At 45.9% G+C, this 19,127-nt stretch overlaps 1 protein-coding gene across 2 annotated transcripts in view; it reads left to right on the top strand.

Annotated features, from left to right (window-relative positions):
- B4GALT6 (beta-1,4-galactosyltransferase 6) overlaps positions 1-16,658 on the top strand; it is a 57,282-nt gene extending 40,624 nt beyond the window's left edge. For both annotated transcript variants that reach the window (XM_080685961.1, XM_080685960.1), the window contains 5 exons: positions 5,213-5,329; positions 8,312-8,499; positions 13,379-13,501; positions 13,792-13,893; positions 14,619-16,658. In XM_080685961.1, the coding sequence (XP_080542087.1) occupies positions 5,213-5,329; positions 8,312-8,499; positions 13,379-13,501; positions 13,792-13,893; positions 14,619-14,766 (678 nt within the window). In that variant the 3' untranslated portion in view covers positions 14,767-16,658. The remainder of the gene's footprint in view (positions 1-5,212; positions 5,330-8,311; positions 8,500-13,378; positions 13,502-13,791; positions 13,894-14,618) is intronic.
- The last annotated feature ends 2,469 nt before the right edge of the window (positions 16,659-19,127 follow it).

Here is a 19,127-nt window from a genome sequence, read left to right as displayed (position 1 = left end):
GGCGTTAGAACAAGTTTAAGTTAAAAAAATTTGGCTCTCAAAAGAAATTTCAGTCGTTGTGCTGTTGGTATTTGGCTCTGTGGACGAATGAGTTTGCCGGCCGCTGGTCTATGTAATGTGGCCCACTTTCTACGCCTCCCGCTTTTTAAACATGTCCTGGGCAATGCATTGTTCTTCTGACGTGGGTGATGACCGTGTATGTTGGATTGTATGAAGGCGAGCGCACTCAGTCGCAGGCTGTGGGTTAGCAGGGAGGGGTCCTCACACATACACGCGTGTGGGCTCGGGGCGGCCCTTGGGTGTGTGCTGTGTGGCATCGCAGGGGGTAATTTGGGGCTAGAAAGACCGAAGTATTCCTGTCTGTTCTCCAGTGCTCCACATCAGACATTGGACTTCAAATGTTCTGGTTTGTTTCCTTCTCACTTTCCAGCAGACAGGTAGACGCACATAGGGAGTTTCGACTGAGAGATTCTAGCAGGCTCTCAGTGTTGTCCCCGCGAGTCAGTGGACAACGGTACTGACAGTGGAGTTCCTGGGAGCAAGCAAACGGAGGGATCTAAACATCAGCTTGTTTATTTAGGAGCGGCATGGTGATGCTGCTTTTATGTCAGCTTTGCGCAGATCCTGCTGAGAATACAGTCTCTGGTTCCGAGGTATTCAGCCAAAGGCGTGAGAGGAAGTTCGGGGATCACTCAGAGGTGGCCTGTCCTTGCCATAGTTAGTTAATTAAGTGACCCCTCCTCCCTGCCAGTTACATTCTAATAGTGTCCCATTCGAGCCTGGCAGCAGAGCTGAGGGGACGGGGAGAGCAGAAATAACTAGATTTATGGTAAACATTGCTACTAACTTGATGCTTAACATTTGAGGTCCTTTAAAGAAAACACGTAAAAAATCAATTAGCTAACGGCGAGTTCATGGGGGCTGAGCTCTCAGACCAGGGATTTCAGCCGTTCCTGGCACGTCTGAGCAGGCGGGGGGGATGCTGTTTCTCCAGGAGATGGAGGATGGAGTGTGCGCCTGGGACATCGCCTTTCCACGTGGGGTCAGGGGGAGCCGGGCGACATGGTCTAAACCCCACAGACTCGGAGGGCCAGGCAGCTGCCGGAAGCTGTCATCTCCGCAGAGGCCTGGGGTCCCCTTGCCAGTCCCAGGCGCCCCGATGGGTCCTTGCCACCTGCCTCAGAGCCACCTGGGGTTTGTAATAACAGAGACTGCGGCCTTCAGTCCCCAGGCCTCCCGGTTCTGGTGTGGGAAGGGACAAGAGCTGCTTTCCTATCACGTGCCTCCTGTCTGAGGAGCCCTGGAGGCACTGGAACACGGAGGAGGCGGACGTGATGGACCTGAATCGGGGGCGGGGGGGGGGGGCGGGGATGAGGGGCAGGTGGCTAGCACCTCTCAGGGGCCAGGTGTGGGGCCGTGTCCTCCAGGGCCACCACAGCTGGGACTGCTGGGAGTTTAAAAGTGGGACGCCAACAGGTGGGGACAGCTATGCACCCATCTCTTCCTGGTACAGGAGAGAACAGGCCGGGAAGAATAACAGAGGCTCAGACGCGTCAGGTCCGTGGTTTTGGTGGGAGGGGCTGAAGGGGTAATTGTGCTTGAACGGGGGCTGCGGCGTCATGAGTGATGAAGTGTGTTTGCAGGGGGGGATGAGCAGATGTTCTCCGTGGCCGCCGGGGATGCATCCGCAGGACGGGCTCACCAGCAGATCAGGGCACAGCTAAGGAAGAACGTCCCGAACCAAGGCTGTGGGCGCTTGAGATAACCGATCACAGAACACGCAGGGCTTTCTCCAGGCAGTAAATTGTAAACCATCGGGAACGTCAGTCTGCAGCCGCCAGAAGGGACGGGCTGAGGGAAGTGTGAAGATTCTGTTCAGCTTTATTTTAACAAAAACTTTGCGTTGGGCACACCATTCATACTCAGTTATTTTTCAAAACTGTCTCATTCAAACGTGGACATTGCTTTGCTATTTTAAAACAACAGTTTTGCTTATTTGAATTTGCCGGGACACTTAGGACATTCTCAGATTCCTCATAAGATGAAAGAGAAAAACAACCCTTGATATTTTAAATGCCTCATTGAAGAAATGACTGCATTAAGGGCTGTGACTTGACCGTTGTTTATTCTTCTATGTTTAACGCATCACTCAGCCTAATTGTATTTACGTGACATGGGCTTTTAGAAATAGGGACTCTGGAACTATTCCACAGCCTCTCCCTTATATCTGTAACTCGCCTTAACGGCTCTTATGGCCCATTGACGCCACCCTGCTGCACTTCAGAGCAGGTCTGTGGTGGGGACCGGCACTCACTGTCTCATTCCTTTCTCTCTTATCTTTATACTAGAGGCCCGCTGCACGAAGATTCATGCAATAGGCCTTCCTTCCCCCGGCTGCCGGCACGGGTTTTCCTCCAGGACCCAGGCCTTCGCTCTGGCTGCCGCCTTCAGTCTTCGCTCCGGCCAAAGCGCCGCTCCTGTAGCTCCCCCTGCCCCCCGCCCCCCCTCATAGCAGGCGTCCCGCCCCGCCTGGCCGTTCCGTGCCTGCATGCATGCTGCCCAGATGCCCAGAGCGGCTGGGGGGGCGGGACCGCCACTATCTTTGTTGGGTTAATATGCATACTCACTCCTGATTGGCTGGTGGGCGTCGTGAAGTGACGGTCAATTTGCATATTTCTCTTTTATTAATGTAGATAGCCATTTCCTATCCTAAGAGTAACCCAGGGTCCCTGACCTGCTTTGGGAGTTGTATTGGTTTGGAGGTTGCTAGGATACACTGCTAATGGACACTGCAGCCCACCGGGGAGTGCCCAGCCAGCAGGGAGAGCCCAGCACCCGCAGGAGCCCTAGTGTGTGTGTGTGTGGGGGCGGGTGGGGAGAGAAGAGAGCGGAGATGAAGGGATGTGGATGGGGGTTGCTCTGGCAGTTTTGTGGCTCAAATTCATAAGCCAGGAGGTACCCTAGGGATAAACCAAAAGGGAATGGGATCCAAGGTGGGGTTGGCAGGGTCCCAGGACCACTTTAGTTCCTACCACTTAGCAAATCCTGTGTAAGACAAAGCGAGCATGAAAACATCAGCCTCGGCACCGCCGTTCTCTGCCATTCCGTCAGCATGAAGGGAAAATTAGTGGTGGAGTTCCTGGGTTAGACACCTTTAATTTGACTAAACCATCCCGTTTGCTCTAAGTAAAATCATTTTAAGAATTTAAAAATTTCTCTCATCAGGTGGGGGAAATAAGAGATCAACTGAAGGACTTGTATGCATGCTTATAAGAGTAACCAACGAATGCAAAACATTGGGGGGTGAGGGCATGTATGGGAGTGGGGTGGGGGGCAATGGTAAGATATGTACACATATAATACCTTAATAAAAAAAAATTTCTCTCATCTATGATCCTGGTAATGTAAAATACACAAATGAATGTTACTCTTTGTTTTTATTGGCTGTATCTAATGCCATGCCCTGATTTTACAGGTAGCATTAGGTCCTAAACCTAGCACTCCCAGTTATTACACTTATTTATTTGTTCGTGAAATTTACTTGGATGTGAAATTCTAGTAAGTCCCAGATTTAATGTTCTTAAATAACTTTTTATAATAGCCAGTTTAGATTGTGTTTAAAAATCCAGAATGTAGAGCGACACAAATTTTAATTAGATATAGTTTGACTGTTATGTTCTTTGAAAATGTAATGATTTTGGAATTTATAATGTATAGAAAAGTTATTTTAATTTCGGATTTTATTAGAAAATTTACAATTATGCTCAAGCCAGTTTAGCTCAGAAATTGCTAAGAAAGTAATGTTTAGGAAACATTTCAGCTGTTTCAAGGGCAAACTGAGTTTTAGGGTGAGTTGGCTGGTATGACAAAGTTTGGATCCAGAAAATAGAGTATTTGAGTTGTGCTGATTGACAATTACTCACATATTCTTATGTTATATTAACACATTTTATATCTGTGGGGTTTTCGAGTCTTGATTTTGATAGTTCCAATAAATGTTGTTGTTTTTTTATTGTTAGACAAAAAAATTGATCTGCTGAGAAACCATTTTAATTTCCATATACAATATATTTCTTTCTTTTTTGGGGGGACTTATGAACAAATTGATTTATCAAGGACAAATTTCTCTGTTGTCTGTGCTGCTTACATGATCTTTTTGTTAAGCTTTTTAAACATAATCTTATTTTAACCTGAATATTATCTTGCCACTGAAAAAAACATAAAATGTAGCAGAATTTAATTGTGCATTTTGATTAAATGAAAAATATATTAATGTAATGATAAAACTTCATGTATATTCCAGGACACATCTCTTATATTGCTTAAAAATACCTTAGGCCAGATAAGCCACGTGTAGGATAATAGATACTTAAGTGGTATCTCTCTTAAATTCAGTTTAAACACCCTAAGGTTACTATTTATGATCTGCTTTACAACCTAGAAGTTACTTTTTTGTAAAATATATTTTTATTGATTTCAGAGAGAGAATGGGAGAGGGTGAGACAGATAGAAACATCAATGATGAGAGAGAATCATCGATTGGTTGCCTCCTACATGCCCCCTACTGGGGATCAAGCCCGCAACCCAGGCATGGGCCCTGACTGGTAATCAAACCTATGACCTCCTGGTTCATAGGTTGACGCTCAACCACTGAGCCACACGGGCCGGGCTAGAAGCGACTCTTGACATATCCCTCTCCCTCACTTCTCACACCTCATCCATAAACAAATCCTGTCTATTGACCTTTTAAAGGTCTATTGACCTTTGTATTACCAGCTAATGTTTCAAAACAACATGCACCTCTCTTCTTCTTCAACTTTCCCTCCGGTCAAGCTGTCATCACCTCTCGCCTCAACTATGGCGTTGATTTCCAAACCGTCTCCCAGTCCATTTTTGGCTTTCTGTAATCAACTCTTTCTATCATCCAGTCTCTGCCATCACCACATCTGATTTTATCAGGGTTTTTCAATCTTCCCACCACTCCTCCTGGTGCTCCTAGGATAATGACCACACGCCTTGGAACCGCCCCAGGCTCCCAGGGTCCAGGTGGCGACGGCAAGGGCCACGTCTGTTTTTGCTCAGGGTTAGGTCTCCGTTGAGAAGACTCATAGGGTGTGGCTTTGACAGCATCGTACGTGTGTGAGGGTTGGTGCTTGCTTTTGCCTCCAGCGCTGCTGCTCTCTTACTGACACGTGACTGTTTTGCTTCCCAGGTGGCAGTTCTCATCCCTTTCCGTAATCGCCACGAACACCTGCCAATTTTTTTCTTGCATCTGATTCCAATGCTCCAGAAACAGCGGCTGGAATTTGCCTTTTATGTCATCGAACAGGTGAGGGTGTTTTTCAAAATGGTAACCAAGTCTCCTAGAACGTAAGACACTCTTAGATGTGGTGGGGTTAAAAATATTTAGCTTCAGGTTAGCCAGGTAACGAAAATGCTTGGTTTTATATTTAGATATAATTGAATTTTGGAGGGAACTGGTAGTGGCACATATACGACATTTTGTTAATCCATTTACCTGTTGATGTACTCCTAGCATTTTTCTCATATTATTTCTTACCTATTAAACTAAATATTGGCTTCTCTCTTCTTTGTATTACCAGCTAATTTTTCTCTCTAAATATTTCTCTTGCCTCAGTATTTTATATTCACAATTCCTTTTGTCTTATTTGAAGCCCTTTGAGATCTTTCCCATACTTGTTCTTTTTTCCTGCTTCTGTAGTTACCTAGTTTTAGACTTAAAATGCCATCTTTGATTTCTTTCTGGTCTTTCCCCCACCCCGGCTCCCAAACATTAGGGCACCTGCTGAATTTCGCCTCTGATTTCTACATAGCATTGCTAAAACTGTACATTTGTGTTTCAAATACATATCATTTGGATACTTCTGGTTTTGACACTGATGAAGTCATTTTATTCCAATTTTTCCATTTCTTTTTTACTCACACTCAACCTGACTAAAAATGTATTTCCTTATATATCAGTAGACAGGAAGTGACCTATTTTATGTTATTAGATGCTGGTTTTCGGAGGTAGAAAGTACTCAAATTTCATTCCTCCGATTGTCATAGTGAGTGTATTCTGCCAGCTCCTATGTGGTTTATATTCTAGGAAATCATTTACTCTTTTTTTTTCTTTTAATTTCTTGCTCTTAGCCTGTTGCCTCTAGTTATTTCTCTGGAAGCCCTTGGTTTTTCATACAGTGTATGCTTCTCTGTATGCATAGCCTCCTGGAAGGCTTGTTCCCTGTGCAGCTGGTGATCCTATAGTGCAGGGTGCATAGGTACATTTTTAGGCAACCATCTCTACGATGAAAATTGATTTTCTAAAACCGGATCGCAAGTAGAACCTTTAGCTACTTCCACGATAGCCCCATAGCTGTGTGCTGCTAGGTGAGCTTTGCCAGCCGCCAGCTTCCTTTTCCGAAGCTTTAGTCTCCGTAGTGAGTTGGGAGGTGAGTTTCTGCTTCTACATTTCGAAAGGCCTATTCTCCCAAGAGTCCAGCATCGTTAAGTCATTTCACGTGTGCGACAAAGGAACCCTTGCAAAGCGACTGAGATCCATATTTCTCAAAGCTCTTCAGCCGGAACCTCAGCCTCGATCGATGTTAATTCAGGCTGGCGTACTGAGGCGTGTGGCATCGCTACCACATAGGAAACAGAGGGGTAATTTTCCTGCTGGGCCGGTGCCCAGAAGCGCTAAAATGGAAGCTCAGAGCTCCTCGTTAAATGTGGAAGATTGCACACACATTCACCCTTCTCCCCTCTAAACGCCCAACATGAGAGTGAAAGAAAGCACTTGGTAAGGAGGTATTGAACCGCAAGGACAACGCGATGGAAGTAGTGGGGAGGTTTGGACACGTTTCTGGAAGTCAGGAGTCAGATGGACCGCGGGCACCCCCCTTAGCAGAGCATTCAGGGAAGGCCTCCCGGCGGAGGTGAGGTTGGGGCAGCCCTGAGCGATGTCAAGCAAGGCGCTGTGCTGATGTTGGGGGATGTGCATTGACAGGAGACGTGCGGAGTGCATGCGCGATGGGGTCAGTGTTGCTGGAGGAATGAGTGGAAGGGGATGTCAGGGAGGAAATCGGGGTGAGAAGCAGGTAATGAAGCACGTAACCCGCCAAGGGGAGGACCTGGGCTATTCCACACGCGACTGGGAGGCTCGGAGGGTTTCGAGGAGAGGAATGGCATGATCTAACGGTCGCTTTAATATGCTGACTGTGCCGAAACCGGTTTGGCTCAGTGGATGGAGCGTCAGCCTGCGGACTGAAAGGTCCCAGGTTCGATTCCGGTCAAGGGCATGTACCTTGGTTGCGGGCACGTCCCCAGTAGGGAGTGTGCAGGAGGCAGCTGATCGATGTTTCTCTCTCATTGATGTTTCTAACTCTCTATCTCTCTCCCTTCCTCTCTGTAAAAAATCAATAAAATATATTTAAAAAAAAATATGCTGACTGTGCAGAGGATGGACTGAGGGGCCCAGGCTAGAGGAGGACAGTCAGGAAGCTGTGCGGTTGTCAGCTAGGAAGGGTGCTGACTTGGCTGCTGCGGGAGGAGGTGGGCAGTGGTTGGGGTGGGCGACATGGCTTTCGAGGTGATGGGATCTGCTGGTGCGTGGGTGTGCGGTGTGAACAGGGGAGACGGGGAACAGTGCTGCCGGGGTTCGTCCCGCACAAGGGCCTCGCTCGCCGCTGGCTGAGCCTGGGCGTGGAGAACCGAGGAGCGGGTGTGGTTTTAGTTCCGTGTAGGGGTTTGCTCACGCACACGCGTGCTGTACGTGTGGCGTGTGTGTTTGAGCTGAGTGGCTGCCACCAGCCTCACATACAGAGGTGGCCGTTCCCCGCGGCTTTTCAGCGCCTTTCTTCCAAACACAAATGGGCAGCCGAGGGTCTCAGATTTTGCTGGAAGCCTCCACCCGCGGAGACAAAACCGATCGAACCAAAGGGAGCGTAAAGATATAAAAAAATGGAGACCTTGGTGGGAATAGAAGACATCTAAGAAAAGAAAAGATGTGAGCAACCGAAACTCAGAAATAATCTACATCCTGATACTTGACGTAGAACAGAAGCAGGAATGCTGTCATATCGTAAACGTGTTGCTCACCCAGGGGCCTAGATAATGACGTTGTCTTGTAATTGACCAGCGCGTGAAATAATGCAAGTAAATTCAGGTGGATATTTGAAAACCCTGACGTGTGTACTGTTTCACACGGACGCAGACGTGTTATTACTGGGCCGTGATTCACCGCGCTAGGGAACTTGAGAGCAAAGCCAGGCGACCCGGCCCGCGTGGCCTTTCTGTTTGTCTCCCCGTGCAGACCGGCTCACAGCCCTTCAACCGCGCCATGCTCTTCAACGTGGGCTTCCAGGAGGCCACGCGGGACCGTGCGTGGGACTGCGTGATCTTCCACGACGTGGACCACCTGCCCGAAAACGACCGCAACTATTACGGCTGCGGGGAGATGCCTCGGCATTTTGCGGCGAAGCTGGATAAATACATGTACATGTAAGTACCGCGCAGCGTTCCTGATGCTGTGTGGCATCCCTGCAGAATCCCGTCACCGAAACGGCATCGTCATACGTGTCGGTGTCTGAGACGGTTCAACGCCCAAGGAGCATCTTCAATCCCAGCCCGTCGGCACAGGGAGCGGGGGTCAGAGTCATGGGTTAGTCTTGCTCTGGCTGACTTATTTCACTTGGCATCATGCCTTCTAGGTCCATCCATGCTGTCACAGGTGGTAAGACTTTGTTCTTTTTTATGGCTGAGGAATATTTTTGTGTGTATACCCGTATGTACCACAACTTTTTTTTTTTCCCACTTGTGTATTTTGGACACTTGGGCTGCTTCTGTTCTTGGCTTTTGTAAGTAATGCTGCAGTGAACATAGGGGTGGACATATTCTTCTGAATTCGTGTTTTGGGTTTCTTCGAATATCAACCCAGAAGTGGGTCAAATGGGAGTTCCATTTTGAATGTTTCGAGGAAGCTCCATGCCGTTCTCCACGGAGGCCGCACCAGTCTGCAGTCCCACCAGCGGGGCACGAGGGCTCCCTCTTCTCCGCATCCTCGCCCGCGCTCGTTGATTTATTGGTGGTAGCCATTCTGACAGGTGTGAGATGATAGCACACTGTGGTTTTAATTTGCATCTCCCTGATGATGAGTGACACAGAGCATCTTTTCATATGTCTCTTGGCCTTCTGTATGTCCTCTTTGGAGAAGTGTCTGTTGAGGTCCTTTGCCCATTTTTTAATTGGATTGTGTGTGTGTTGGTGTTGAGGTATATGAATTTTTTATAAATTTTGGATATTAAGCCCTTATCAGATGTATCATTGGCGAATACATTCTCCCATTCAGTGGGCTGCCGTGACGGAACCCTAGATGGACAGGAAAGCGTGCCCGTCTAATCTGGGGAAGACACCACGGTTCTCATTGGCTCGTGGAAGTGGAGAGGAGAGGAAGCCACCGGAACAGGGGAGGCGGTTCCTGTGCCACAGGTTGCCTGCTGCCCGACCTACAGAGTAGACGCAGGCGTCCTCAAACTACGGCCCGCGGGCCACATGCTGCCCGCCGAGGACATTGATCCGGCCTGCTGGGTGCCGCTGCCTGTTCTGCTTGGCAGCCGACGCGTCCCGGGCCCGCAGTGCACATAGAAATTTGTTCATAGTTGTTTTTTTAAACTATAGTCTGGCCCTCCAACAGTCTGAGGGACAGTGAGCTGGCCCCCTGTTTAAAAAGTTTGAGGACCCCTGGAGTAGAGAGAGGCAATGGCCTGACCGGGAGAAACGGCACTAAAATGGGCAAAGAATGGCTTTTGGTTGCACTTATAGACAGCCTTTCCCTAACAGCACAGTTTCTGAACTCCACGTCTGGCGTCACCTGGGAAGGTCATTCAGGTTCCGGATATGGCGCTCAGCACTTCTGGAACAATTTGGGTCAGCCTGCTCGAGTCAGAGTGGATTCAGTGTGATTGGTTTTCACTGAAGAATATCATAAAGGTCATAAACACTGAGAATTCTGAATTATCTGTTTTTACTTGGCAATATTAATTTCTCATGAATAAAATATTCATATCTACCTAGACTAATCCCAGGGTTGGCAGGGAACTTGGAAGATTGGATGGCAGTGGGAACGCCAGCTCCGGGAGGGGCAGGCCGGCGGGGGAATGGCAGGTAGCGCGGCCAGCAGCCCTGGACGAAGCCGGGGGCGCCCCTCTGCCCAGCAGGAATGCATGTACTCAGGGCTCCGGCCAGAGAGCGAAGGCCTCAGTTAGCGTCTTCCCCTGTGGACGGTGTAAGAGAAACACGGCTGGGCTTTTGCTTGATGAACTTCTGTTTTCTACTCTTCAATCTATTGTGCCTTCATTTTATCTAGTCTTTGCCCATTCTGGGTATAGTCTAGTTGGTTGTTTCCACTTAAGCAGAACAATAAGTGGAATTAAAGTGCTTACCAATTCAGACATGTCAATAAACACACACACACACACACACACACACACACACACACACACACGTACATATCTAACCTATCTACTGATCTCAGGATTCTCCCAGACCACTCGCCTGGGCACGGATGATGCGACTGGTGTGGGAAACACAAATGTGCCATAACGGCTTATTGAGCCTCTTGCATCCCACCCAGTGTTATTACTAGAATCCTAACTCCCAAGTGTGAGCCTCCCGAGGTCACCTGGGACACCCTGGCTGGCTTTGGGGTACATGTTGCTGTTGCTGTCTGGGGCGCCTTTGGCCCAGGCTAGAGCCACGCTTGCTTTCTCTGCAGCCCGAGGGCTCCATGCGGGAGCTGCCCGCTCCGTCGTCCCAGCCGGCAGACAGCACTGCTTCCCCACAGGGAATGGGGCAGGAGTTGCTTCAACAAGAAGTGAAATCCTTCTCCCTTTCTCTGAGGCAACTGTGCTCGAGTTCCGGCCACATTTCCTTCAGCTCGGGTGTCAGGTGCCAGGCATGGCGTGCTTTCTGGCCCCGCCCTCCACCGTGGCCTGGCCCTGGGATGGCTCCAGCATGTGCTCCCAGTCGCACAGTTGGGGCCACAAGGATGATCCAGGTCTACAAGTCTAGGGTGCTACCTCAGGATCAGAAATCCAGTCTACATGTAAATGAATAACTTAGACAGAGTCCTTGCTCTGTGAGTTAGGGAAAGGTAAGGAAAATAAAATCCAAATTTAAGAATATAGCCATTTGTCAGAGAAAGACAAGTACTGTGTAATTTCACTTTTATGTGGAATCTAAAAAAACCGAATTCTTAGATGCAGAGAACAGAATGGTGGTTGCTAGAGGTTGCGGGGGAGGGAGGCGGTGAAGTGGGTGAAAGGGGTCAAAGGTCCAAGCTCCAGTTCTGAGATGAATCAGTTCTGGGAGGTAACGGACAGCATGGGGACTAGAGTTAACAATACTCTTGAGTATTTGAAAGTTGCTGAGAGAGTAGATCCTCATCACAAAGAAGAAAGAATTTTCTAATTATGTATGGTGATGTTAACTAGACTTACTTTGCAACATATACATACTAGAGGCCCGATGCACGAAGATTCGTGCAAGAATGGGCCTTCCTTCCTCTGGCTGCTGGCACCGCCTTCGCTCTGGCCAGAGCTGCCTTTCCGCCTTCCCACACTGCCCAGAGGCCCCAAGCGGCTGGGGTAGTGTGGAATGCCTGCATCGTCGCCATGGCAATGACGCAAACGTCCCACCCCGGCCCTGGCCGCTTGGCGCCTGCATATGCAAATTAACCTGCCATCTTTGTTGGATTAATTTGCATACTCACTCCTGATTGGCTGGTGGGTGTCGCAAAGGTACAGTCAATTAGCATGTTTCTCTTTTATTAGTGTAGATTAGTGTAGATATCTGTTAAACACCTAAAAGTAATGCCATGTTATATGTCAGTTATTTATATATATAAAAGGCTAAACAGCTATCACATCTGAAACAACCAAACAGACTACCGAACAGGCTGCATGGGGCGACCAGGCCGGCAGGGGGGTTAGTGAGGGGTGACCAAATGACTGAGTAGTAGGCTGTGTGGGGCGACCAGGCCGGCAGGGGGGTTAGTGAGGGGCGACTAAATGACTGAGTAGCAGGCTGCGTGGGGCAACCAGGCCGGCAGGGGGGTTAGTGAGGGGCGACCAAATGACCGAGCAGCAGGCTGCGTGGGGCGACCAGGCCGGCAGGGGGGTTAGTGAGGGGCGACCAAACGACTGAGTAGCAGGCTGTGTGGGGCAACCAGGCCGGCAGGGGGCTTAGTGAGGGGCGACTAAACGACTGAGTAACAGGCTGCGTGGGGTGACCAGGCCGGCAGGGGGGTTAGTGAGGGGGTGACTAAATGACCGAGTAGTAGGCTGCGTGGGGCGACCAGGCCGGCAGGGGAGTTAGTGAGGGATGACCAAATGACGGAGTAGCAGGCTGCGTGGGGCGACCAGGCCCGCAGGGGGAGCAGTTGGGGGCGACCACACCGGCAGGGGGTGCAGTAAGGGGCGACCTGGCTGGCAGGGGGGGCACTAAGGGGCGACCAGGCCAGCAGGGGGGAGGAGTTGGGGGTTACCAGGCTGGCGGAGGGGCAATTGGAGGCGACTATGCTGGCAGGGGGGGGCAGTTGGGGGTGACCAGGCCAGCAGGGTGGGCAGTTAAGGGCGATCAGGTAGGCAGGCATGTGAGCAGTTAGGAGCCAGTGGTCCCGGATTGTGAGAGGGATCCTGATTGGAGAGGGTGCAGGTTGGGCTGAGGGAACCCCCCCCCACCCTGCCCCGCCCCATACGAATTTTGTGCACCGGGCCTCTAGTATCTTAATAAAATGTAATTTCTCTAAATATTAGTGCATTAAAAATAAATGTGTTTGTAAATACTAATGAGTATTTGGGGGCTATAATCCAAACAGATATATTATAGGTATAGGCAGCTTGTCATTTTAAAATTAAATACTAGACTTGTCTTTACTAATATACACGTGTCCTGGTCTATATAATAAATAATGCATTTAGAATTACATTTTATTGATTTAGAAAATTTTATTAGCTTGGCAACATCTAACATCCCATCGACAGTTATTGGTAGGACTTAATTAAGTTCACTTTGCTGTAAAAATAATTTTTGAACACCGGATTTTGAGTATTATAAAGTAACGGTACTAAATATGGAATGTCAGTTCCCACAAGTGTCTTCCCGAACAGATGCATTCAGGTGTATGTGTTTCACTAGAATGTGAAAGTGTTTTGTATCTAGGGCTACTTTCCATTTCCCAGAATGTGATTTAAGCAGCATCATCGTTTATTTGGGAAGCAGCGGTCTATTTCACAAGCACATAGAAGACTGAGGACTTGATTTCAGGCGGCACACTGTCCTGGTTTCATTTTTAGGATGCTCTGCTCTGCTTTCTTTTTAGTCTTCCGTATAAAGAGTTCTTTGGCGGTGTCAGTGGACTGACCGTGGCGCAGTTTAGGAAGATCAACGGCTTTCCTAACGCCTTCTGGGGCTGGGGAGGAGAAGACGATGACCTTTGGAACAGGTATGTGGCGGTACGAACAGTTTAACAGCAGAGTTCCTATAACTTGTCTTCGTATAGGGAAGGAACTTGTACTTGGCTATCCCAAGAAGAGATGCTTTGGGATGGAAAAGTTTTGAGATTCTTAAATCCTACTTTGTGTTTCTAAACGCCCTCCCAACCCCCCGCAAGAGGGCCTTCTGAAATTATTGACAACACACCCATTAGAGCATTCTTTTGCATTTTAAATTGAACTCATATCATCAGTGTTTATGGCAGATGTTATGGTTTCATTTGCATGTGTGGTATTGCAGGGTTCACTATGCCGGGTATAATGTAACGAGGCCAGAGGGAGACTTGGGAAAATACAAATCGATTCCTCACCATCATCGGGGTGAAGTCCAGTTTTTAGGACGGTAAGTTTAACATCATCTTCAGAGACCATGTTCCAGATTTATTCAACGTGTGAAAGCTTTAAAATACACGCTGCACCCAAAAAAACTTCCGAAGGGCATTTTCTGTGGATGTCATTTTTTATATAGAAGTAAAGCATTTTTGTGCTTGTTTGAAGAGTATACATGTATCTGCACACACACATATATTTCTGTTCTGTTAAAGAGCCCAGTTAACTAGTTAGACTAAAAAAGTATTTTCTTAGCAAAAAACACACTTTTTTTTCCCTTAAGGGTGTCTAGGTCCGTGGTCGGCAAACTGCGGCTCGCGAGCCACATGCGGCTCTTTGGCCCCTTCAGTGTGGCTCTTCCACAAAATACAATGGCCTGGGCGAGTCTATTTGGAAGAAGTGGCGTTAGAAGAAGTTTAAGTTTAAAAAATTTGGCTCTCCAAAGAAATTTCAATCGTTGTACCGTTGATATTTGGCTCTGTGGACGAATGAGTTTGCCGACCACTGGTCTAGGTCATAAGGGTGCAGAATCATTTTTTCAGGTGGCATTTTGAGCCTCGTAATAATGCTCCCTTAGAACGATGGCGTAAGGAGGTGTTTCATTAGGTTTGAGAACCAATGACTGTATAGCACATTAAGTGCTTTCATTCATAAGAATGACCTTGAGCATTTTCCCCATCAGCGTTTCTTTTTCGGACATGTTTCTCTTACTTTACCTTTTTCTCTCCAACACCCTAGGTACAAGCTGCTAAGGTATTCGAAGGAGCGCCAGTACATCGACGGGCTGAACAACTTAATCTACGTGCCCAGCATCCTGGTGGACAGGCTGTATACAAACATCTCCGTGAACCTCACGCCAGCGTTGGCGCCCATCGAAGACTATTGAAGTCGCTCCACGGCCACCTAGACTGCGATGCTGATCATAAACGCGGGGTGCGCTCTTAAAGGGGGCCAGTGGGTGGACGTGTCCCGGGCCCGTCATGTAGAGGAGCCGGCAGTCCTCGGGGACCACAGTGTGGGGTTGTGTACAGCAGCCTCCTCCCTCCCATCCCGAGACCCCCCTGCCCCCCCCCCCACAGTGAGCACTTCAGAGACCAGGTGCCCTCGCTAAGACAGGAGGTTGAGAGCTCTGCAAAGAGAGACATTTTTATACTGAAACCTATACTTTAACTCAAGAGAATGCTTTATTTCTGTCGAAACATCCTTCGTACGTAGGGGATGTACGTTGATGTGTTTAAATTGTTGAACAATTAGATGTGTTGCAGTTTTGCATGTAATGGCTTATGCCTTTATTGGGCTTTTAAAAACATTTTTTATTGGCATGGAACCAACAGTGTACGTTTATGAAACTGAGCAAAGGTTAACCCTTGCGTGACAGGAAGGAACTGTCAGTAATGGACAGCCGACGGCGGCAGTAAACTGTTACACTGGTTTTGAGCTTGCGACCTTCAGCCCCCGTGTGGGGAGAAGTCAGCTTTCCTAGGGCCCTGAAGGTGGAAGAAACGGCTCAGGCCGCTTTTATTCCTGCCAGGATTGCCCGTATTTTTCCTTGCTTGCAATCTCATCAGATTGTGCTAAATCACAACCATAATGTTTATGCGTATTGCATGACTAATGCCAAGAAAAATCTTAACAGTTGTGGTGTGACATGAGATCCAGGACCTCTTCGTGTTAAATGCTTTTCCTGTACCTCTGGTGTAAGTGTCAGGGATTTTGTGCCTCAAAAAACGCTCCCAATGTTGTGTGTGTTTGCACACTTTTTGTTTGTTGGTTTTGGTTAATAGTGAATAGCACTTTTATTATTTCCAGTTCAGAAGAGCCAAAAATTTTTTTGGTTTAAAAAAAAAATCAAAACAATTTTTTAAAAGAATGTGTTATATGGAAAACCTAATAGTACCTATAATATACAAATGAATTATACTATTAGATAAGAAATGAAATGTTATATTTTTATGAAGATAAATGCTTAGTAGGTAGAAAATAAATTGTAAATTCAATTCTCAGACTCATAGAATTCAAGTTTGGAAGGTATTCTTTTTAATCTTGCCCAATTTCATTCAAACTGTATTTTTTTTTTCAGTTTTAAGAAATTACATCTCTGGTGTTCATTATTGAAATTTCCTCACTAAAAGCATAATTTAATAGAATTATATTCTAACACATAGTCAGCTATTTAAATATGTTGATGTTATAAGGCACGTCTCAGAAAACAGGTCTTATTACCTGACATCAAGTATATTACTTTATCTTAAGTTTGGATGAAGTTTTTATGGCAAAATCAAACAATATTTTTACTTTGAAAATTATCAATTATTGTTAACCAAAGATTCGTTAAATATCCTAAGGTATTTTCACAAATTCAAAACAAAAATTTGTTTATCTAGACAGTGAATCTTGAACAACAATGAGGAACAATAGAAATCTGTATTTGAGAGATGTCTGGATAACATTTGACTCAGAGATTGTTCACCTAAAATAGAAATATGGTATTTATCTCAGGTTGTAGGTTTAATTTTTTTTGGTAAGTTTAATTTTTGAAGTTGGCATTTTCTATGCCCATATTGGTAACACAAATGATCACCAACCAAATCACAAAATAAGTGAATTTCTTGTACTTATAGAAAACTGATAGCTCTCCGTTATGGTACAAAACAGAGTTTTCCACATTTTTTTCTTAGAAGTATTTCCAAAATATTTGTCTCTAATTTTTTTTTTTTTGCTTGTACTGAAAATAGTGAATAATCAAACTGCTGAAAGTAAATTTATTCTTAATTTGTCTATCTGTTCATTTTCTGTCTCGTAGTCAATGTAGTTTAATTCAATGAAATAGAGGAAAGTAAATTAGGAAGTTACCATTTGTTGGTCACTAACAAGATAGTTGGGGCATAGGAACATAATTAATCTATAAGTTAATTAAAAGTATTTTAGTTGTGGGGGAAATTAGGACTGTTTCTGAGTCTTATTAGGAAATCATATATTTTTTTAATGTGGAGCTGCCCACATTTTGAAATCTTTTTATTTTGGTATACATTTTATAGTTTCAAGAGAACTCCGTTCTACTAGTATCTGCCTTATTTTTTTGGATTAAGTCTAACAGTAATTTTTGTTTTAGTAGTGGGCCATGAACATTTTGCTTTTTTCAGTTTTGAATATGGCATGTCCTTCTGTGAAAAACATCTTATTAGTTGGCTTTTTGTCTTTTTATTTTTATTTTGCTTTTTCACTGCAGACTTAAAATTGATTTTTGCCTATAATCATTTATATGTTTCAACAAAAGTGACAGAGTTTTGCCCAGTTATCTTTATTATCGGCAAATACTAGTAAATCTATTCCACAAGACTAACAAGTATATTGCAAACGCAGATGACCTTTTTTATAGTTTTGTTTGGCGGCTCTATTAGTGAACATGTGTTCTTACCTACGCCACCAGGTGGGATGCTAGGTATGCCTACGGATAAAGCACTGCTTCATTTCTAAACAAATCAAGTCAGGCAAGTATACACCTTTCTAAAATGAAGACATCCTCCGATAACTTCATCATTGTATTTCTCCATCTCAAAATCGAGAAGCATTCATATGTGGACATACGAGTTATTACAAGGTCCCTCTGGCACTACTGGGAAGGTAACAGTGCCTTCAACTGGAGAAAGTAACTGATTAATGGGCCTGTTTTCTCAAGATAAATGTTTATTGATTTCAGAGAGAGGAAGGAAGAGGGAGAGAAACATCAATGATGAGAGAGGATCATTGATCAGCTGCCTGCTGCACGCCCCCCTACTGGGGATCCAGCCTGCAACCCGGCATGTGCTCTGACCAGCAATTGAACTGTCACCTCCTGGTTCATAGGTCGATGCTCAACCACTGAGCCACCCTGGCCGGGCTAATGGGTCTGTTTGTAGAAAAAGGAAAAGTGTTCACATTTGCTGTAACATTATATCAAATTCATAGTGAAGATAGTCATTTAAATCTTGCCAAAAATTAGGGTTCAATGAATATTTTTTAAAAATCTAAATTTTTGTTAGTATTTTGTGAAAAGGTGTTCAGTAAGAAAACCGTACTTACAATGTTATGTAAATACAAAATTATGCATTAGAAACTAGCTTATATTTCTTTCCCAGCCAAGAGATTAATACCCACTTTAAAACAAAATGGAAAAATATGCAATACAATATTCTCCCTCTTTTGCAGGCTACATAGGAGAGAAAGCAGAGTTTGTGTTGTTTTATTTGGTGTTTGCTTGTCTTATATTTCTTTATGTATCTTTTTTCATATTAGCACTCAAGATTTATTGTCTTGTATTTGCCAGTAAGCCAGTTGAGAGAGCTAAAATGGCCATAGTGGTGTTTATCAGAAAGAGAAAGTATACCTAAGATTCGGTTATTTATTAAGATCCAAAAGGCTTTTACATAAAATGCACTGAATTAAATGCTAGTCATTTCTTGTATTCTTTTTTTTTTTTTTTTTTTTTTTTGCTTCTCATGGAAATGTTTGTACTTTTTTATCATTGTCTTTTATGAAATACAATATTCTGCAGACTTTGTGTGATGGTGTAATTATTTCCTCTTGGGAACTTTTTTGGGGTTATCTGGGTTTCTCATTGTTGTTGTGTTTATGTTTTCCACATAAAAAAGGTCCCACAAAAAGGAAGGTAGGGAACTGTGCTGTATGCCGATGGTCGATCTTCCTGTGGCGGGGTGACATCGCACACTAACATTGCATGATGTTACCTTGGGGAGGAGGGCTGGAAAACGGGTACAGGGATCTCTGATTATTTCTTACAACAGCATGTGAGGCTACATCCCTTCAACTGGAAACATTTAGTTTAAAAAGAGCCCAGAGCCTGGCCAGTGTGGCTCAGTGGTTGAGCATCCACCTATAAAGCAGGAGGTCACGGTTGGATTCCGGTCAGGGCACAGGCCCGGGTTGCAGGCTCCATCCCCAGTGCGGGGCGTGCAGGAGGCAGCTGATCAGTGATTCTCTCTCACCATGGATGTTTCTCTCTCCCTTCCTCTCTGAAATCAGTAAAATATATTTTTAAGAAAGAGGCAGAGTCCTGTATGAAAGATGACCAGCTCCACTCACAATGGGAGGCATAAGATGAAAACCGAAGTGCCCGTTCTGGGTTGTCGGATTAGCAACCCCCCAGAATTTCACCTCGACTCTCGGTGAGGCTGCCCGGCACAGGAGCTCAGGCACAGGGAGCAGCCGAGCGATGGTCACAGGGCGGCCAGCGCTGTGTGCTCTGTC

Source organism: Plecotus auritus, assembly GCF_963455305.1.
Source record: "Plecotus auritus genome assembly, chromosome: 8".
Lineage (NCBI taxonomy): Eukaryota > Metazoa > Chordata > Mammalia > Chiroptera > Vespertilionidae > Plecotus > Plecotus auritus.
This window is presented reverse-complemented; position numbering and strand designations above follow the sequence as displayed.